At 61.0% G+C, this 16278-nt stretch overlaps 1 protein-coding gene across 2 annotated transcripts in view; it reads right to left on the bottom strand.

Annotated features, from left to right (window-relative positions):
• Positions 1-16278, bottom strand: part of KCNT1 (potassium sodium-activated channel subfamily T member 1) — a 70408-nt gene that overhangs the window by 27763 nt on the left and 26367 nt on the right. Inside the window, exons 3-7 of one of the 2 annotated variants that reach the window (XM_003794833.2) lie at positions 4867-4946; positions 4558-4657; positions 2525-2581; positions 1523-1571; positions 234-293 (exon numbers count right to left, since the gene is read on the bottom strand). In XM_003794833.2, coding sequence (XP_003794881.1) covers positions 234-293; positions 1523-1571; positions 2525-2581; positions 4558-4657; positions 4867-4946 — 346 coding nt within the window. Of the gene's footprint in view, positions 1-233; positions 294-1522; positions 1572-2524; positions 2582-4557; positions 4658-4866; positions 4954-16278 lie in introns of those variants that run through there. The other variant, XM_012808239.1, reaches the window with a different exon arrangement.

Raw genomic sequence — 16278 nt, 5'->3', positions numbered from 1 at the left:
GCTGAGGAGGGGTGCTGGGGAGGGATGCTGAGGAGGGGTGCTGAGGAGGGATGCTGAGGAGGGGTGCTGGGGAGGGATGCTGAGGAGGGGTGTTGGGGAAGGGCACTGGGGAGGGGTGCTGAGGAGGGGTGCTGGGGAAGGGCGCTGAGGAGGGGTGTAGGAAGGGTGCTGGAGGAAGGGCACTGGGGCATGGGGAGGGGTTCTGGGTGTGAGACACTGGCTGGGGCACGTACCTTGTAGCTCAGGTAAATGAGGAGCATGGTCTCCAGGAAGCTGATTATGGCCACGATAACCTGTAAGTTGGGAAGGGAGGAGTCTTAATTGGGCTGGGCTGGGCTGGGCTGGGTTGCAGTCCTGACCCGAGTGAGGTCCGCTGATGGGCACCACACAAGGCCTGGGTGTGTGTGCAGAGGCGGGGTGCCTGGACCCCGGACCCAGGACCCTCCAGCCAGTTTAGGGCGGTTTTAGGGGGCCAAGACCTGTGGCTGACCCCTCCTGGGGACCAAGAGCTGATGGACTCTAGAAATGCCCATTCCCTGGGGTGAGATGGGGTGGGGTGCATGGGGCCCACACTGCTAAAGCACCTGATGAGAGCCATGGGGCCAAGGTCTTGTACAAGGCACTCAGACACCCAGGGTGGCCTTTCCTGCCCCCCAGGCCATTAGGTTCTGCAGCACTACCGAGTGGGGGTTGGGGATAGGCCGGAGCTCCTGGGCTCCTCTGGTATCTCCTCTCACCTCAGGTACCTACTGACCCCGCCATAGTACAGATACTATAGGGTTGGGAGTGAGAGACCCTCCCTGGCTTCAGGTGGAGATGTGGAATCCATCATGAATCACCAGGTCCACCACCAAGAGCAGGAGGCAAGCCCAGGAAGACAGACACAGGAGCTGGCTGAGGACCTGGCCTGGGCTGTGTACCCCTATTCCCTACCCCACAGAAAACCTCGAGGACACAGGTGGGTCAGCCATAAGGAAGAGTTTCAGACTGAGAAACATGGGGAGGGACAGCAAGCACTCAGGGGTGCCTCGGAAAAATCATGGGAAAGCAGCTGAACCTGGGTCTGTCCTCAGTGCTCTCTGAGTCTAGGTCTCCTGCTTACTGAGCTTGGGTCTGTCCTCAGTGCTTTCTGAATCTAGGTCTCCTGCTTACTGAGCCTGGATCCATCCTCAGTGCTCTCTGAGTCTAGGTCTCCTGCTTACCGAGCCTGGATCCATCCTCAGTGCTCTCTGAATCTAGGTCTCCTGCTTACTGAGCCTGGATCCATCCTCAGTGCTCTCCGATTCTGGGTCTCCTGATTACTGAGACTGGGTCCATCCTCAGTGCTCTCTGAGTCTGGGTCTCCTGCTTACTGAGACTAGGTCCATCCTCAGTGCTCTCTGAATCTGGGTCTCCTACTTACTTCATGTGGGCCCATCCTCAGTGCTCTCCAAGTCTGGGTCTCCTGCTTACTGAGCCTGGGTCCATCCTCAGTGCTCACTGAACCCTACTGTGGTTGGAGGTGGGCAGAGTAGGCACTCACCTGTATCACCCACAAAGCCATCTTCCTCTCCACCCACAGGATGGGAGCCCTGAGGAGACAAGCGGACAGCACAGTGAGGCACTGCAGGCTCCAGTGTCCCCCAGTCACCACCAGGCCAGGGCTGAAGCATGTGCTGCTCATTGGGACCAGTGCATCCTCCTTTCCCCTTGAGGGGGAGCAGGATGTGGTGGAAGGGAAGGTCCCTAAGGAAGGGTCAAAGCCTCCACAGGTAGGGCCCCTACAGGTGCTTGTGAGGCCAGGACCACCCATGGCTGAGTGCCCTCTCCTCTGGACACACAGGGAACAAGTGCAGCCTGAGCCTCAGGTGGCCTGGGTCCTCCTGTTCTCACCTAGGCTCCTGAGGACAGGATCCCACACATGTTCCTGAAGAGTGGGAGGCCTGACCATCTAACTGCTGGATTCAGGGTCCTCTGAGCCTCAAAACAGCAGGGTGTGGGTGCAGGGAGAAGGCTGGGGAGGCAGGGTGCCCTCTGGGGCACACAGGGCTCTGGTATTGGGGCAAGGCTGGCCCTCTAAGGACATGTCTCAAACTCTGGGCCAGGCACCTCAGCTGCTGTGAAGTCCCTTCCCCCAGGTTGGGACATGCAGGCCCCATTGCTGCAGGATTATGAATTGGGAAAGAATAAATGCTCTGGGAGGCACTCCTGTGACTCCCCACCCCCGGCTGCTGGGGCAGAGCTGGCCAGACTCATCAATGCCATGGGAGCTGCACATCTGGCCTGGAGGGAATAATAGGTGTTACACACTTAGAACTCTCTGTAGTTCTCAAATTACCCCCCTCTGAAAGGGACATCCCCAGCAATGACCACAGCCAGGGTCTGGGGTACAGACTAACGTGACCTCAGGGAACCTTAACAGGTGAGGGGCTGAGATTGGGCATAGTCAATCAGGGGCTGCCAGTATGAACCTCCACTTACCCACCCGATCCAGGCCCTGTGCCTCTGAGTGGTCTGGCCACTGCCAGCCAGAGAGAAAACTCACCAATTGATCTCAGAAGATGAATCATTGAAGGTGTAATTCTGCTTAGGGCAGCCCCAGCTGTGAAGACACAAAGCCAGGCTGCGGCCCCTCCAGCGCTTCCCATGGTTTGGAGGGCACCGCTCTCCCCCCAGGCCAGCCCCCACATCCAGAGGGTGTCTGTGTCTAAGTGCACAGATGCTGCGGGGCCTGTGGGGAGGGTCTCTAGCCCAGGAGGGGCAGGCTGTAACCTGTGCTCATACCTCAGCCTGGCAGGCAGGATGATGGCATGGGGCAACCCGGGATCCAGAGCAGACCAGGAGGGAGGGTATGGGGAGTACTGGGCATTCAACTGGGGGTTCTACCCATCCTGTTAACAGCTTCCGGGGAGAGGCTTGCTGGTCACAGAACATGGGGACACTCAAGGCCTCTCAGAGGCCGGAGCTGCCACACACAAGGCTGGACAGTGCTCACGAGACAGAGAAAGGTTCCCACTCTGAGACACTGACTCAAGGAGGCACCTTCCTAAGCCACTTCTGAGGACAAGCGTCTCCAGGCCACCTGGAACCAGACATGTCAGTCTACATGCCCCAGACTACAAGCAATGCCAGGGCCACTGTCCAAGGGGACCTCACTGCTCATATCACCCCACGGTGATGGGCTCCTCCCTTCTATTCTCTCAAAGGACACACTTCTCAGCCTTACTGGTGCTCTTGAAACTCAATGCCCACATAAGAGTCTGGCCACTCAAGTATCATCCCTCCACCCATCCATCTTTCCATCCTTCCATCCGTCCATCTGTCCTTCCCTTCTACCCATCCATCTTTCCATGCATCCAGCTATCCTTCCTTCTACCTGTCCTCTCCACCATCCCTCCTCTCCTCCATTTATCCATCCATCCATCCGCTCCACCTTCCCTCCGTCCATCTTTCCTTCCATTCATTCCTCCATCTACCCCATCTTCCTTCCATCTCTCCCTCCTTCCCTCCCTCCATCCCTTCATCCATCCTCCCCTCCTTCCCTCCATCCACCCCTTCTCCCTTCCATTCTTCCTTTCTTCCATCCCTCCCTCTCTCCAACCATCTGCCCCTCCTTCCCTCCCTCCCTCCACCCTTCCATCCATCCACTTCTCCTTCTCTCTGTCTTTCCCTCCATCCTCCCATTCATCCACCAGCCACCCATGTGTCAAGCACTGTGTTGGGGATGGGTAATCATTGCAGCTTCCTCAGCCCTATGGGATGTGAGACCAGAAGTCCCAAGAAACTCTGAGACCTGGACAGCTGGGAGAACCCAGAACAGTCAGGTGGAGCACCCATTCTCCTCAAGCCACCGCGGCTGGGGTCTGTCCTGATCTGGCTGTATAAAGAGGAGGTTTGTTTTTGGGAGAGGGTGAGTGTCTCTAGCCTAGAACACTAGGCCCCTGTGAGTGGGTGACACCTGAAGGGGGCATTAAGCAAAGGTTAACCAGTTCCCAATGCTCCCTCATAGTAGGCTGCTTTGAGGACATTTCAGCCCTGAATGTGCCAGCAGGGAGGTCTCAGTACCTCTCCCTGGAAGTGACTGGAGTCTGTGCTCTCCAACAATGGAGGAGGGACCCAGGCAGAGGGCACCCAGGGCCCAGGAGGGGTGGAGTCCCCCAGAGCCGCACAGGACCTGTAGGAGTTGAGGTGAGTACAGAGACGCTCACCCAGTCCAGTCCCCTCCTATACCCATATGAAGGTGGGAGGAGAGGCATTCCACACCCTGCAGCCTGTCTTGGACCTTTTCAGGTCTACTTGCACCTGCAGCCATAGCCACCTGGACCCTGAGGGGGAGGGCACCATGGGGCTCCAGTGGGAGACAAGCCCAGGGCGTTCACCGTGCCCCCAGAGCATCATGGGAGCCTAAGGACCATGTCCCGGGATAGACACTGAACCACCGGGTCACACTGGAAACAAAGAATGCCCCAGGGCCCAAGCACAGACCCCATGAGCCTAGGTAAAGTTAACGGGGCCTAGGCAGGAAGGCTCAATCTTGGGACACTGCAACCCTGGTCCCCAGTTCCGCGGGTCACCCACCATCCAATCCCCAGGGCTGGGTCATCGAGCAGAACACGGACAATGTACAGCAGACACGTGAGGAGCTTCAGGGAGAAGTTGAACAGCCGGATCCGCAGGCCTGAGGGTGGGGAGCCTCAGGGCAGGGCCTTAGGGCAGCCTAGCACCCCTCCCCACACCCTGGCCAGCATGCCCTCAAGTCCCAGGAGGTGGTGGTCTCAGGCAGTGTGAACAGTGTGAAGCCCATATGGGACACCCCCCCCCCGACCTCATGCTCTGCCCGTCCCCACCTGTGGACAGGCCCAGCCCCCACCCCAGGGCCACACTCACTGGATCTTTGGTTTTTGATGAAGAACAGCTTGAGCCGCTCCTTGAAGGTGTTCTCGTTGACGTAGAACTCTACCTGGACCCTGGGGGGAGGGCACCATGGGGGATCCAGCGGGGACAAGCCGGGGCCCTGAGCCCACCCGACTCTGAACCAGAGAAGACAGGCCCTCAGCTCCCCATACCCGGGGGACCAGAGCCCAAGGACCGCCCACCCAGAAGCTTCACCCTCCTGAAGCTTCCCCTTGGCCTACTGGGGCCTGCTGGCTGCTCAGTGTTCAGGCCCTTCAGGGTCCAGCTCCAAGGTCTGTAGGGCAGCTACACACCCTGTGGCCCCTGGTGCAGGGCTCAAGGGACAGCAAGTGCTCACAACACACAGCATGATCCACATAGCACAGAACATCTGGAAGCTGGTAGTCAGGGGCTGAGTCTGGAGGCCACTGGAGGCTATGCCCTGAGGCCACCATTCATTGTAGCCTGAAGAGCTTTTGAGGCAGATGGGCCTGCAGGAGGTGGCCAGCCCTGGGCAGGCCGGCCGCAGGGCCCCCTCCTGCCAGGCAGGCTCCCATGCAGTGCTGGCTTCCCCTGCAGGCACCCTCGAACCCTGCTGTTCATGGGGCCACCTCCAAACTCCCAGCCCCTGCCCAAGCTTCCAGTGGTCCTGAGAAGAGACCACAGTGGACACAGCAGCAGTTACAAAGGTGCAAGGTGCGGCAAGGCAAAGTGGGGCAGTCACAGGGCCCCCCACTGTGGGCCACCATCTGCACAACCATCTGCATGGGAAAGGCCATGTGGTGGCCGGGAGTACTTAAGGCCTGGAAGTGCTCATGGTACTGTCTACCATTGCTCAGCCTCAGACACAGGGCCTCCTGTGCTCAGCTGTGCCGGGATGCAGGCCAGGCCAGTGCTTAATGCCTCCGAGGCTGACCAGTGACACACGGGAGGGACGCAGTGTGTCCCTGGAGCCAGGGCTCCTGTACCAGGCTCAACTGTCTCTGGGGAAGGGAGCATCCACCTCTAGGGCCTGTATCCTGGGGGTGCTATGCGGGCCTCCCACAGGCATGACCTCTGGTGGCCCTCCAGGACTTCTGCTTCCCTGGGTCAGTTACCTTGGCACTTGTGACCTGTGTATCCTGCACCCTGCTTTGTCCCCAGGGTGTCAGATGGAGGAGGCCACCTCCCTTGTGGCCAATGTGGGGGCTGAATGGGACTATCCAGGGGTGGTGCTCAGCATGGCACCCTCTCCCAGACTGCAGGGACAGGGCAGATGGACAGGCTGCCCAAAGGCAGAGTTGTGTTGCCTGGAAGGATCCTGGAGGGCTTCATGGAGGAGGCTCCAAGCAGATTCCAAGAGAGTCCTACCATTCTCCTGGGTGTCTGGGTGGCCTGCGCCTGGTCCTCAGCATGGGGGATGGTGCCTAATAGTCCCAACCAGATGGACTCACTTCCCCACAGGCGGAGTCAAGGCATATGCCAGCCCAACTCCTGTCCCACCTCACCCCCCTCCTCATCACTGTCCATGGGGGCAGGGGACTCCGAAACCGGGTGTTGAGGTGCAAGCACCCTCTCCCCTCTGAGCAGGCCGTGGCTGTCATTGACTGAATGTGACAGCTGATGTCACTGCCCTGTTTGGTTGAGGTGGAAGCCTGACATCTCCAAAGTGCCTAACACAATCACCCCTCACAACGTGATGCCCAAAATCCAAGACGCAGACCCCATGTTGGCAGTGGCCTTTGTGGTGGGTCTTGTCCTGGGGCCACAGGGAGGGACCTGGGTGGAGTCCCAGCAGCTGCCCTGCAGCCCCTGCTGGTCACAGAGCTCAAGAAGGGCCAGGAAGAGGTGGCTCCAGGGGACCATCCCCCATGCTGAGGACCAGGCTTAGGCCACCCAGACTCCCTGGACTCCTGGGCCAGGCAGTGGGATAAACCAGGCTATCGGGGTCCAGACCTAATGTTAGCGGCCAGTACCCCGCGGCGTACCCCAACACAGGTCCCTCCTCCTTCCTCAGCTCCCCCTGTACTCCTGAATCCCAACCCCACCCTCCCGTGTGGTGCCTAGAGTCCCAACCAGCGGAGGCCCTAGCAAGGGCACCTCTCCCCCAACCCCTATGGGGGTCCCAAAGGGCTGTTGGGTCCTAAGCCCGTGGGGTTAGAGCCGCCCATCCTACCACTCTCCTGCCCACCGCACTAAGGCCATACTGGGGGTCTTCTGCCCCATACCCTCTCCCTGGGCCTCTCAGCAACCCCCACTGTGGTTCTCCCCTCCTATCCCTATTCTCCTTGGCTCCCTCCCCCATCCCACTCCTAAACATAGGACCCCAGGGCTGGTTGTAGGTATTTCCCGCTGCTACCTAGTCTCGGTGTCACATGCCACTCTCTTGCACCTGCTGGGGGCACTTCCAGCCCACTCCAACCTCCAGCATTTCCACCTGGGCAGAATCCAAGACTCCTGACCACCAGTCTGTCCCAGGGCCCCTTGGGCGACCCCAGGCCAGCAGGACATTGTCCGCCTCCCAGATCCTGCCCCACCCACCCTGTAGCAGAGAGGCCCCAGCAGGGGACTTGACATACGCTCTCTCTGCCTCGCCCCATCTGGTCTTATTGCACATCACCATGGGAACATCTTGCCTGTCCACCAGCCCTGCCTGCCTCCCACTGATGCAGCTCCACAAGGGCTCACCTCTGACCTCCACCTCTGAGGGTCCAGCCTCGCCCCCCACCCCTGCTCACAGTGCACGTTGTCATCCCACGCAGGCAGCACCCAGCCTGGCCCCACATCCCCAGCCAGCTTCCTGGGCCCCTTGACGCCTACTCCTCCCCTTCTCCCCTTGAAGCTGAGAAAATGCAGCCACCTGTCAAGACCACAGCAGTGGGCTCCGCTCCACCTTCACAGCCAGGGACCTGAGGGATGCCCCCCCTCACATATTTCAAACTGGCAGGAACTTCTGAGGCTCAGCACTGCTGTCGGGGAGTCATCTGGCCCTGACACCTCCCCTCTAAGCATCCCTAGCCCCAGTCACCTCTCAGGAGTGAGTGTCCAGCCAGGCGGCTGTGGCCACCATCTGGATGGCCATCCGGTGGCCCCACAGAGCTCAGCGGGCAGTGCCCACTGCGGGGGAAGGGCTGTCCATGTGGAGCCAGAGCAGCCTTCATGCCTGGCAGACTTGGCTCCCTGCAAGGCAAGGACCCTGCAGTGCCAGAAAAATTAATGATGGCACCTTCACTTCAATTTTTAATGGGCTGTGGCAGCCCACTTCTCCTAGCATTACCGCAAAAAGTAGGTTTAAAAATGATCTGTTTTACCTGGAAATGTGTTTGAGGTGACTGGTGTGGCCTCCCTAAGGATCACAGAGAGCCTGGTATGGTCAGTCTTGAGGGCAGTGAGCAAACCACCCCTGAATCTCTGGCTTCTCCCAGATCTGTACTCAGACAGGGGCTCAAAGCTGAGGCTGCCGGAGCTCAGGTGACCAGGCCCACCCAGCCAGAGAAAGTAGCGCTGGCCCTGGGCCCCAGCTCCCAGGCTGTGATCCCTGAGGGCATCTGCAGACACCCCAGAACAATGGGCAGAGGTGGGGCCTGGGTGTGGTCAGGGCTGGACCAGGGCCAGTCCGGGCCCTGTAAGCAGATGGCCAAGTGCATAGATGGCTGAGCAGCATATCCCTTGAGGTGGGAGGCTCCATGGTAGGCAGCCCTGGCTGGGCCAGAGCTGCCTGCAAACACGGCATACACTTCCCCCGCCTCCATCTTCCACGGGTTCCCTCTCAATCCCCACAGGCAGCACCTGTCTGAGAATAGCCAGAACGACGCTCCCAGGGAGCCAGTTTGCACAGTGTTCCCGGGTCCCCAGCCACCTGTCCCTGCACACTTTGAGGCAGGCTGTGGAGTGAATCTGTGTCCTGGCCCAGGGGGTCAGGGTACCCCAGGGGGCCCCCTGCCTGCAGCCCATGGCCAGGGCCCAGAAATAAGGGCAACAGCAGGGGAGTTCACAGCACACAGGGGAGTTCATGGCACATAGAGGGGTTCACGGCATGCAGAGGGGTTCACAGCACACAGGGGCAGGCCTGGCTGCGGTGCCTCAACCAGTACTGTCTGCCCCCAGGGTTAGGCCATGATTCCTGAGCACTCAGCAGGCCCAACCCTGGCCTCATTCCAGACACCCATCAGTGGAACCTGCCCTGGTGAGTGGCCTGAGGCCTGGCACTGTGAGGACAGGAGGCCGTAGAGTACCCTATGCCCTCCCCATGTTCTGCTACAGGGCCCCAGCTACCCCTTCCCCTGCAGAGATAAGACTGAGGCCTGTTGTCCCCTGAGGCCTGTGGTTCACCTGGACAGCCCAATAGGTCAGAGGCAGTGCCAGCTCCAGGGGCCCAGCAGAGGGGTCTGACCTGGGGGTGGTTCTGCCCCCGTCCCTCCTAACTTGTGTTGGAGCCAAGGCCTGGGCCCCATGTGCAGCCAGGCCCACTGCTGCCTGTGTCCAGGGTCCTGCCACACAGGTGGGCCTGAGGAGGTCCCCACCCACTGTAGGACAGGAACCTCTGAGGTGAGGGCCAGCCATCCCATGACAAGAGACTGAGTGGCTGTGCTTTTCCCCACTGACCAGCCTGGCCTGGGGATTCCCAGCAGGTGGCCACAGCACAGACTATGGCAGGAAGCTCTCAACGCAGCATTAGGCTGCCAGGCACCCAGCCCGGAGCCACCACCCGGCCCCCGGCCCTGCACTCACATGGGGCCAAGGTCTAAGCTGCTTCCCTTCGTCTGAGCTGCCAGGAGCTGACCGGCTCTCCCGCAGGTGCCCAGGAGCTGTCTGCAGGCCTCTGCTCCCAGTGCTGGGCAGGCAAAAAGGAAAGGCAGGGCCCAGGCCTGATGCCAACCTTAAGGACAGCTATTCTGAGCCTGGGCAGAGTGTATTACCAGCTTGGGGCCTGGAAAGGGCAGACACGTGGCCCACCCCACAAACACACACACTAGGGTTCTTGTTCTGACACCCTTGGGCCTGTAATGCCCACCTGTGGCTTGCCTGGGGTCCTGGGGGAGCCCAGCTCAGGACTGGAAAGCGAGCCCTGCTAGACCTGAGTGTCTGGGACCACTTGGTCTGATCAGGAATAGCTCTGCGGCAGCCTGGACTATAGCCTCACCCCAGGGTTTGAGACCAGTTCTGCAAGAGCCAGAGGTGGGAGCCATGTCACTCATGCCTCATGTGGCCCTGTACTGGGCAGATGGAGGCCCAGGGTTTGGCCTCAGCCTGCTGGCCACCAGGATCCTCTGTGAGGTGTCAGTCCCTGGAAGCAGGTCGGCACCAGGGAGAGCGCCCAGCAGCTACAGGATGGAGGGGAGGTGGTGTGCTGCCCCCTTGTCAGTTAAGGAAACTACAGGAGCAACCATCAACCCACATGGAGGCAGCATGGAACACTCTAGCCAGGCGGTGGTAGGTACTGAGCATGGCTGCTAGGGGGCTCTGGCTGCCCTGGCTGCAGAATCTCCCACCACCTGACCTATATCTTAGCTGAAGCCTGAAAATGCGGCTGGCAGAGCCTCATGCCTGGCTCCTCCTGGGCTGGCTGAGGCCAGGGGTCCAGCAGCTATCTGCATACCAGTCACTGTTAGGCCCAGCAATAGGGGTCCCAGCTCCCACCTCTGGCTTCTGAGGGCTAAGGACATTATTGCGGGGGCCCCCATTTCCTCCTCTTAGGCAGGCCCTTGGCAACCATCACTACCCTGTCCCAGCCTCAGTGCCCAGGACATAGAAGCCCTTGCTGATGCCAGGTACCTGCCCTGGCCTGGCTGCAAGGTGCTGGGCAGAGTGGACCCTCCCACAGAGATGGGTCCTCCAGGGCTGTGGGTCACCTCCCTGCAAAGCACTTACTGAGACAGGGAGGAGTCCAGGCTGAGGTCTTCCACAGGAGGCCTGGGAACAGAGCGGACACATCAGTGCAGACAGACAGCGGGGGCACAGACACAGGGAAGCTCTGGGCAGGGTTCAAGGGAAGCAGTGGGTTCTTGTGCCACACACTCCAAACTTGTAGAGTCTCTGGGCCCTGCAGATGTGCCACAGGAGACATCCCAGAGTGGGGTGGGGTGAGGCTCTGAAAAAGCAGCATAGCCTGGGGTGCCTGGTGGATGGGGGTAAGGCTGGGGCCACTGCCTGCAGCCAAGCGAGTATGTGCTCTGAAGCTGCCAGCACGTAGGCTGCCCCAGGCCCTGTGACCCTAGCATATGTGAGGGAGCACGGTCAGCCCTAGTCACCCAGGGTTGCAGAGGGCAGCAGGCAGCAGTCTCAGCCCAGGTCACACAGCGTGACGCACTGGGCAGGGCTTGGTCAGGCGCCTCCACTGAGAGGCTGCTGGCTTCCCCCTGTGCCTAAGCTGGGCACAGTGCCCGCTGCCCTGCCCCCCTGGACTTATAGTGATAGGACTACCAGAGCTGTTGGCTGATGCCTCCTGGGGGACCTGGGCACACCCCTCCACTTGGCCAGCAACTGCATGCTGGATGCCTCTCAAAGCCAGGCCCTGGCCTCGGGTTATCCCAATATGGCTGGCAGGCAGGTGATACCAAGGGAGCCTTGGCATGCAGTGACAGGCAGCTGGAGTTCTGGAGGACACTGGGCAGGATGGGGGTGCAGACAGTCTCTGCCTTCTCTGACTGCATGCCAGTCCTGCATCAGCTCCTCCTCAGAAGAGCTCAGAGGGGCCTCTCTTTTAATCCTCAAGGCAAATATTTTCTAGAAAAGCAAAAACAGGTTCAGAGAGGACCATTGCCTTCTTATGGCTACATGGGCAGAAAGGGGGGATCCAGCCTCCAGAGCTGGGTCAGCCTCCCAAACAGCCTGGCTGTGGCAAGCCCTCTGGGTGGGCAGCTTCCCTCTGGGGAGGTCCCTAGTCCTTGGGTGGGCAAGAGAGAGGCAGGATACCTGTCTGAGAAGGCCGAGCCCTGGCCAGGTGAGCAACAGTGTGTGGCACAGAGAAGCCCAGGCTTGATGGGACCTGAGCCCTGGGGGCCCTGGGAGCTCTGACAGAGGCTGCATTTGTCAGACTCAGGTGCCCTCAAGGTGGCAGGACCCAGGCGGGGCTGTATCAGCGGGCCCATCACAGCGGAACAAGCATGAGCACTGTGCAGCCTGCAGGGTCCAGATTGTGGGGCAAGGCGTGCTCACGCTCCTCCCTGGGACAGATGCAGCCTGTGTGCCTGGTCAACTTGGTGCACTTGCTCAGCTGGGCTGACTGCACACAGAGAGGCACCTTAGGGTTGCAAGGGAGCCCTTCCTCTGGGGTGGACCCCTCCTTATCCAGACACAGCCCCAGTTCTGCACCTGCTATGATCTGCCCCATCCTTGCTGCCTGAGCAGAGGAAGGCACCCTGTGTGCCTCACATGGGCAAGAAATCCTTCTACTGATTCCTGGCCTACCTGTGTGCAGGGGACATGGGCTGTGCTCGCCTGTCTAGACCCCTATTGAGGACCTGAGCTCTGTGCAAACGAGGCCCATCATGAGGACAGACCCTGCCAGAGAGCTCACAGTGGGCAGTGGGAGGGAGCCAGGCCTCCACCGGGGCGTCCAGGGCCAAGATGGTCCAGTTGGGCCTGTCCCAGCAGCCAGTGACCAGGTACCCCTTAGTGCCTCAGCCAGCCATGCTGCGGCCTTGATGCGGCTTGGACACCAGCGGATGTGAACCCTGGCACCCGCCCTCCTCCCATACTGGGGCCAGCTGCCAACACACTGCTGCCCTCATGAAGAAGGTCCCAGCCCCACAAAGCAGGTGCCTAGTGGCAGCAGCCAGCTGAAGGGCAGGGTTAGCCAGGCTGTGGCAGTGCCTGGGCTTGGGAATCAGTGGGGTTGGCCACACTCCCGACTCCTGCCAGCAAGCAGCAGGCTCAGTCACTGGACACCCAAGAGGCAGCTCCTCAGGGCCAGGGTTGCAGGTGCTCTCGTCCCTGCACTGAGAGCCCCATCCCATGAGACACCTCAGCAGGAGGGTGCCATGCTCAGGTGGGCTTGGGAACTTCTGCATAGCGTACACCAACTCTTAGAGTATCAAATCTCAGCGGGTCCTATGCACTGCACTTATCTGGGGCTGAATCGCCCCCCCCCAAATCCATGTATTAAAACCCTAACTCCAGGCCCTCAGCATGTGACTATCTGGAGACAGGACCTTTAAAAAAGTGAGGTGGGAAGAGGACATCAGGGTAGACCTAGTCCATTCTGACTGTGGTCCTTATAAAGAGAGATGATGCTGACACCACACAGGGATGACCTACGAGGACACAGGGAGGAGACACATTCACAGGCCAAGGGGCCTCTGGAGGCCCCAGCCCTATGGCACAGTGACCTGGGGCTCGAAGACATCCCAATACCAGAGCCCCCAGGCCAGGCTCATCACAGTGGCCTAGCAAACTGCTGCAAATGTAGAGAGCGGTGCAGTGTCCCCGAGGGGCCAGGGTACACCTGCCCCTGCTGGTCTCTGTGCTCATGTCAGGTCCAGAATAAACCAGCCACCAAGACGGTGTGTCTGGGTAGGGGGGACAGAAAGCTCAAGGGCACAGTGGGAAGGGCCCGGCAGGGGATGAAGGGGTACACCTCAGAGAATGGCAGCTAGCTCAGGAAAGGATCCTTGCAGGCGAGTGCCACTGGCAGGAGGGGAGTGGGCACAGAGTTGGAGTTAGGGACACAAAGCTGGGAAGATTAAACCCAAGGAGATCAGCAAGGGGCGGAGAGGAATCAGTGAGCCTGGGCAGGGCCATGTGGACACAGGTTCAGGGGCACTGTGGGGGTCTGGGTCTCCAGGGCAGGGTGGATCCAGCAAAGGTCAGTGGGGGCATCCCAGGAACCATCCCGTCCAAGGCAAGGAGCTTCGGGGGTGCCAGGCCTCTGCCGCAACTGGACTCTGACTGGAGGGCAGCCACCATGAGCACCAGGGTCCTGGGAAAATGACAGGGGAACAGGGCCAACCTGGGCCCCAGGTGCCAGGCCCAAGTCACACAGGAGCCTCAGGCTTGGGGAGGGGTGCATTGGGATGACAGCAATGACAAAGGGCCCTGAGACAGGGAGTGAGGGCTGGGGCTGAGTGGGGCAGGGGACTCCCTAGGCAGAGAGACATGTGTGCTTGCTGGAGGAGCAGTGGGGGAGCCAGGCATAAGGCCCTGTCAGGAGTGAGGCTGACAGGTCCCCGGGGAGGGCAAGGCCACCCAGGTCCAGGACTGTGGGGGCTGGAAGGGCAGGGCTTGCACACTGGGCACCCAGATGCCTAGTCCCATACTGAGCCCGTCCACTCAAAAGCAGTGGTACCCCTGGCCCCACCCAGGTCATGCTTCCTGACTTCTCCCAGGCCTCAGTTGGGGCGTAGTGAGTGGGGTGTGCTTGGTGGCAGAGAAAGGAAAGGCACTCTGCTCAGGGGCCGCTCCCCTACCTGTGGCCAGTCCTTGAGGGCATTGGAGACCCCTCTCTCTCCCTCCCTGTGTCCTAGCTCGAGGTCGAGGAAGCCCTGACCCAGCTAGCCGCAAAGGGGTGGCTGCAGACACTCTGGCCCTCCTCTCTCTCTGGTGGACAGTGCCCACCTCCTTGCCTGGGTCTTGCCAGAATCTTTAATGGGCTCATGTTCACAAAAAGCAAGTCTACAAGTCCACCTCTGCTTAGGAACCTGCTTTGGCTCCCCACTGCTCTTCTCCAGAGCAAAGCCTATCACACAACTAATGCCAGGAGAGGAGGCTGCAGGGCTCCAGGCCCCAGGCACTGACCCAGCCCAGCCATGCAGGCAGCTCCCTTATCTCTGCTCTGTGAAAGGAGGCTAGCAAGGACTCCACACTCCAGGGCTGCTGGGGAAAGAGCAAGGCCACCCACATGAAGGGGTCAGTACAGTTAGTGGCCTACAGGGCCAGGCATGAATGTGGAGAGGGCTTCCTGGAGGAGGGGGCGCAGGGCCGCACTGTGGGCTCAGATAGCTGAGCCGGGCTCCATCATCCTGTGGGCCCTGCAGGAACGAGGGGTGGCCAGGCTGGCTATGAGCGGAGCTTCCAGGATCACTGGCCCCTCAGCATCCAGGCAGAGGAGCCAGAGGAGAGGAGGCTGGTCCCCGGGGCTTGGCAACACTTGACTCTCCACTGCATACTAGCTGTGGGGCCTGCAAGGCACTTGGCCTCAGCCTCAACAGCCTCCCGCAAATGGGAATGCGGCTGGACAGCAGTCTCCCTGGGTGGGGTGGGGTGCCAGGATGGAAATGGGGGTGCAGGGGGGGCCCAGATAGCCGTGGCCAGATGGGGGACAGGCATGCTCAGGCACCCTTGGCCCTGCCATCTGCCAGCTCTGCCCCCCACTCTGACCAGACGCCGTACACTCCCTCAGGCCTGTCCTTGCTGCTCCCTCTGCCCATACAGCGCTGCCCATCTCTGTGCTCCCCACCAAGTGCCAGCACCCAGGAAGGCCGCTCTCCTCACCAGCCTGGCGAGCACCTCTCCACCAGGCACAGTGTCACGCTCACAGCGTATGCCCACACCACACCAGGTCTGATTCATCCACGTCCCCCACAGCACCTAGAACAGTTCCTGGCACTGGGGGGTGGGGGTGGTGCTGCTGAGAAGGCCCAACACACCAGGAAATGGGATTGATACATCCCACCCTGAGCTGGCCAAAGAACCCCAGAGAGACCAGTGATGCTCCACCTGCCAGAGTGGGCTCCTTCTCCTGGCCACCACAGGCACCAGTCCTGAGTCCCACATGCCCCCAGTGGCTGCCCCACAGCCTGAGCCCTGACTGTACAGCCTGGTCTGCTGTGCAGCCTTCGCGTAAGCCAATGGGCCTGGGCCGCAACTGCTCACCCTGGCAAGGGGCTGGCCCTGCCTGCCCCAGTGGAGCCAAAAGGACTGGGGTCCCCTGGAACAGGGCATGGCAGGTCACCTCCTTCCTTCCTCCTGTCTTACCTGAACCCCGCTGTGCTCAGCCTAGGGAGGGGTACTGTGAGTCCTGCAGGCTCCCTGGCTGCGGGGAGGGGGAACGCAGCGGGTGGCCGGGCCTGGGAGGGGAGACCCCGCGCCCTCCCCGGGCTGCAGGCAGGCGGCAGGTGCGCGAGCGAGCGTGGTGCACGCGGGAAGCGAAGCAGCCCCAGACCGCAGCCCCTACCTCTGGCCCACGTCGCTGCCCACGGAGCCCCCGCCGCGGGCTGGCAGCAGCGGGCTAAGCCCGTGTGGCTCCTCTGGGGCCGCGGCTCCAGCAGGGGCGCCCCCCGGACCCGCCTTGCCCTCGGACGGTGAGCGCGGCAGCTTGGCCCGCGCCATCCTGCGGGAGCCTGTGAGCCTCAGCGGCGGCGGGAGGCAGCTGGAGGCGGCGGGGGCGGCGCCGGGCGGAACCATCGCGCCGCCCTCCCCGCCCTCGCCGCGGCAGTGGCAAGGCCAGGCCCTCCTGCCCCCGCCCCCACGAGGGCGCCCCCATCAAGG

The sequence above is a fragment of the Otolemur garnettii genome, unplaced genomic scaffold, assembly GCF_000181295.1.
Source record: "Otolemur garnettii isolate 467f Iridium unplaced genomic scaffold, OtoGar3 scaffold00087, whole genome shotgun sequence".
Lineage (NCBI taxonomy): Eukaryota > Metazoa > Chordata > Mammalia > Primates > Galagidae > Otolemur > Otolemur garnettii.
The sequence above is the reverse complement of the archived record's forward strand: the minus strand, read 5'-3'. Positions and strand labels throughout refer to the sequence as shown.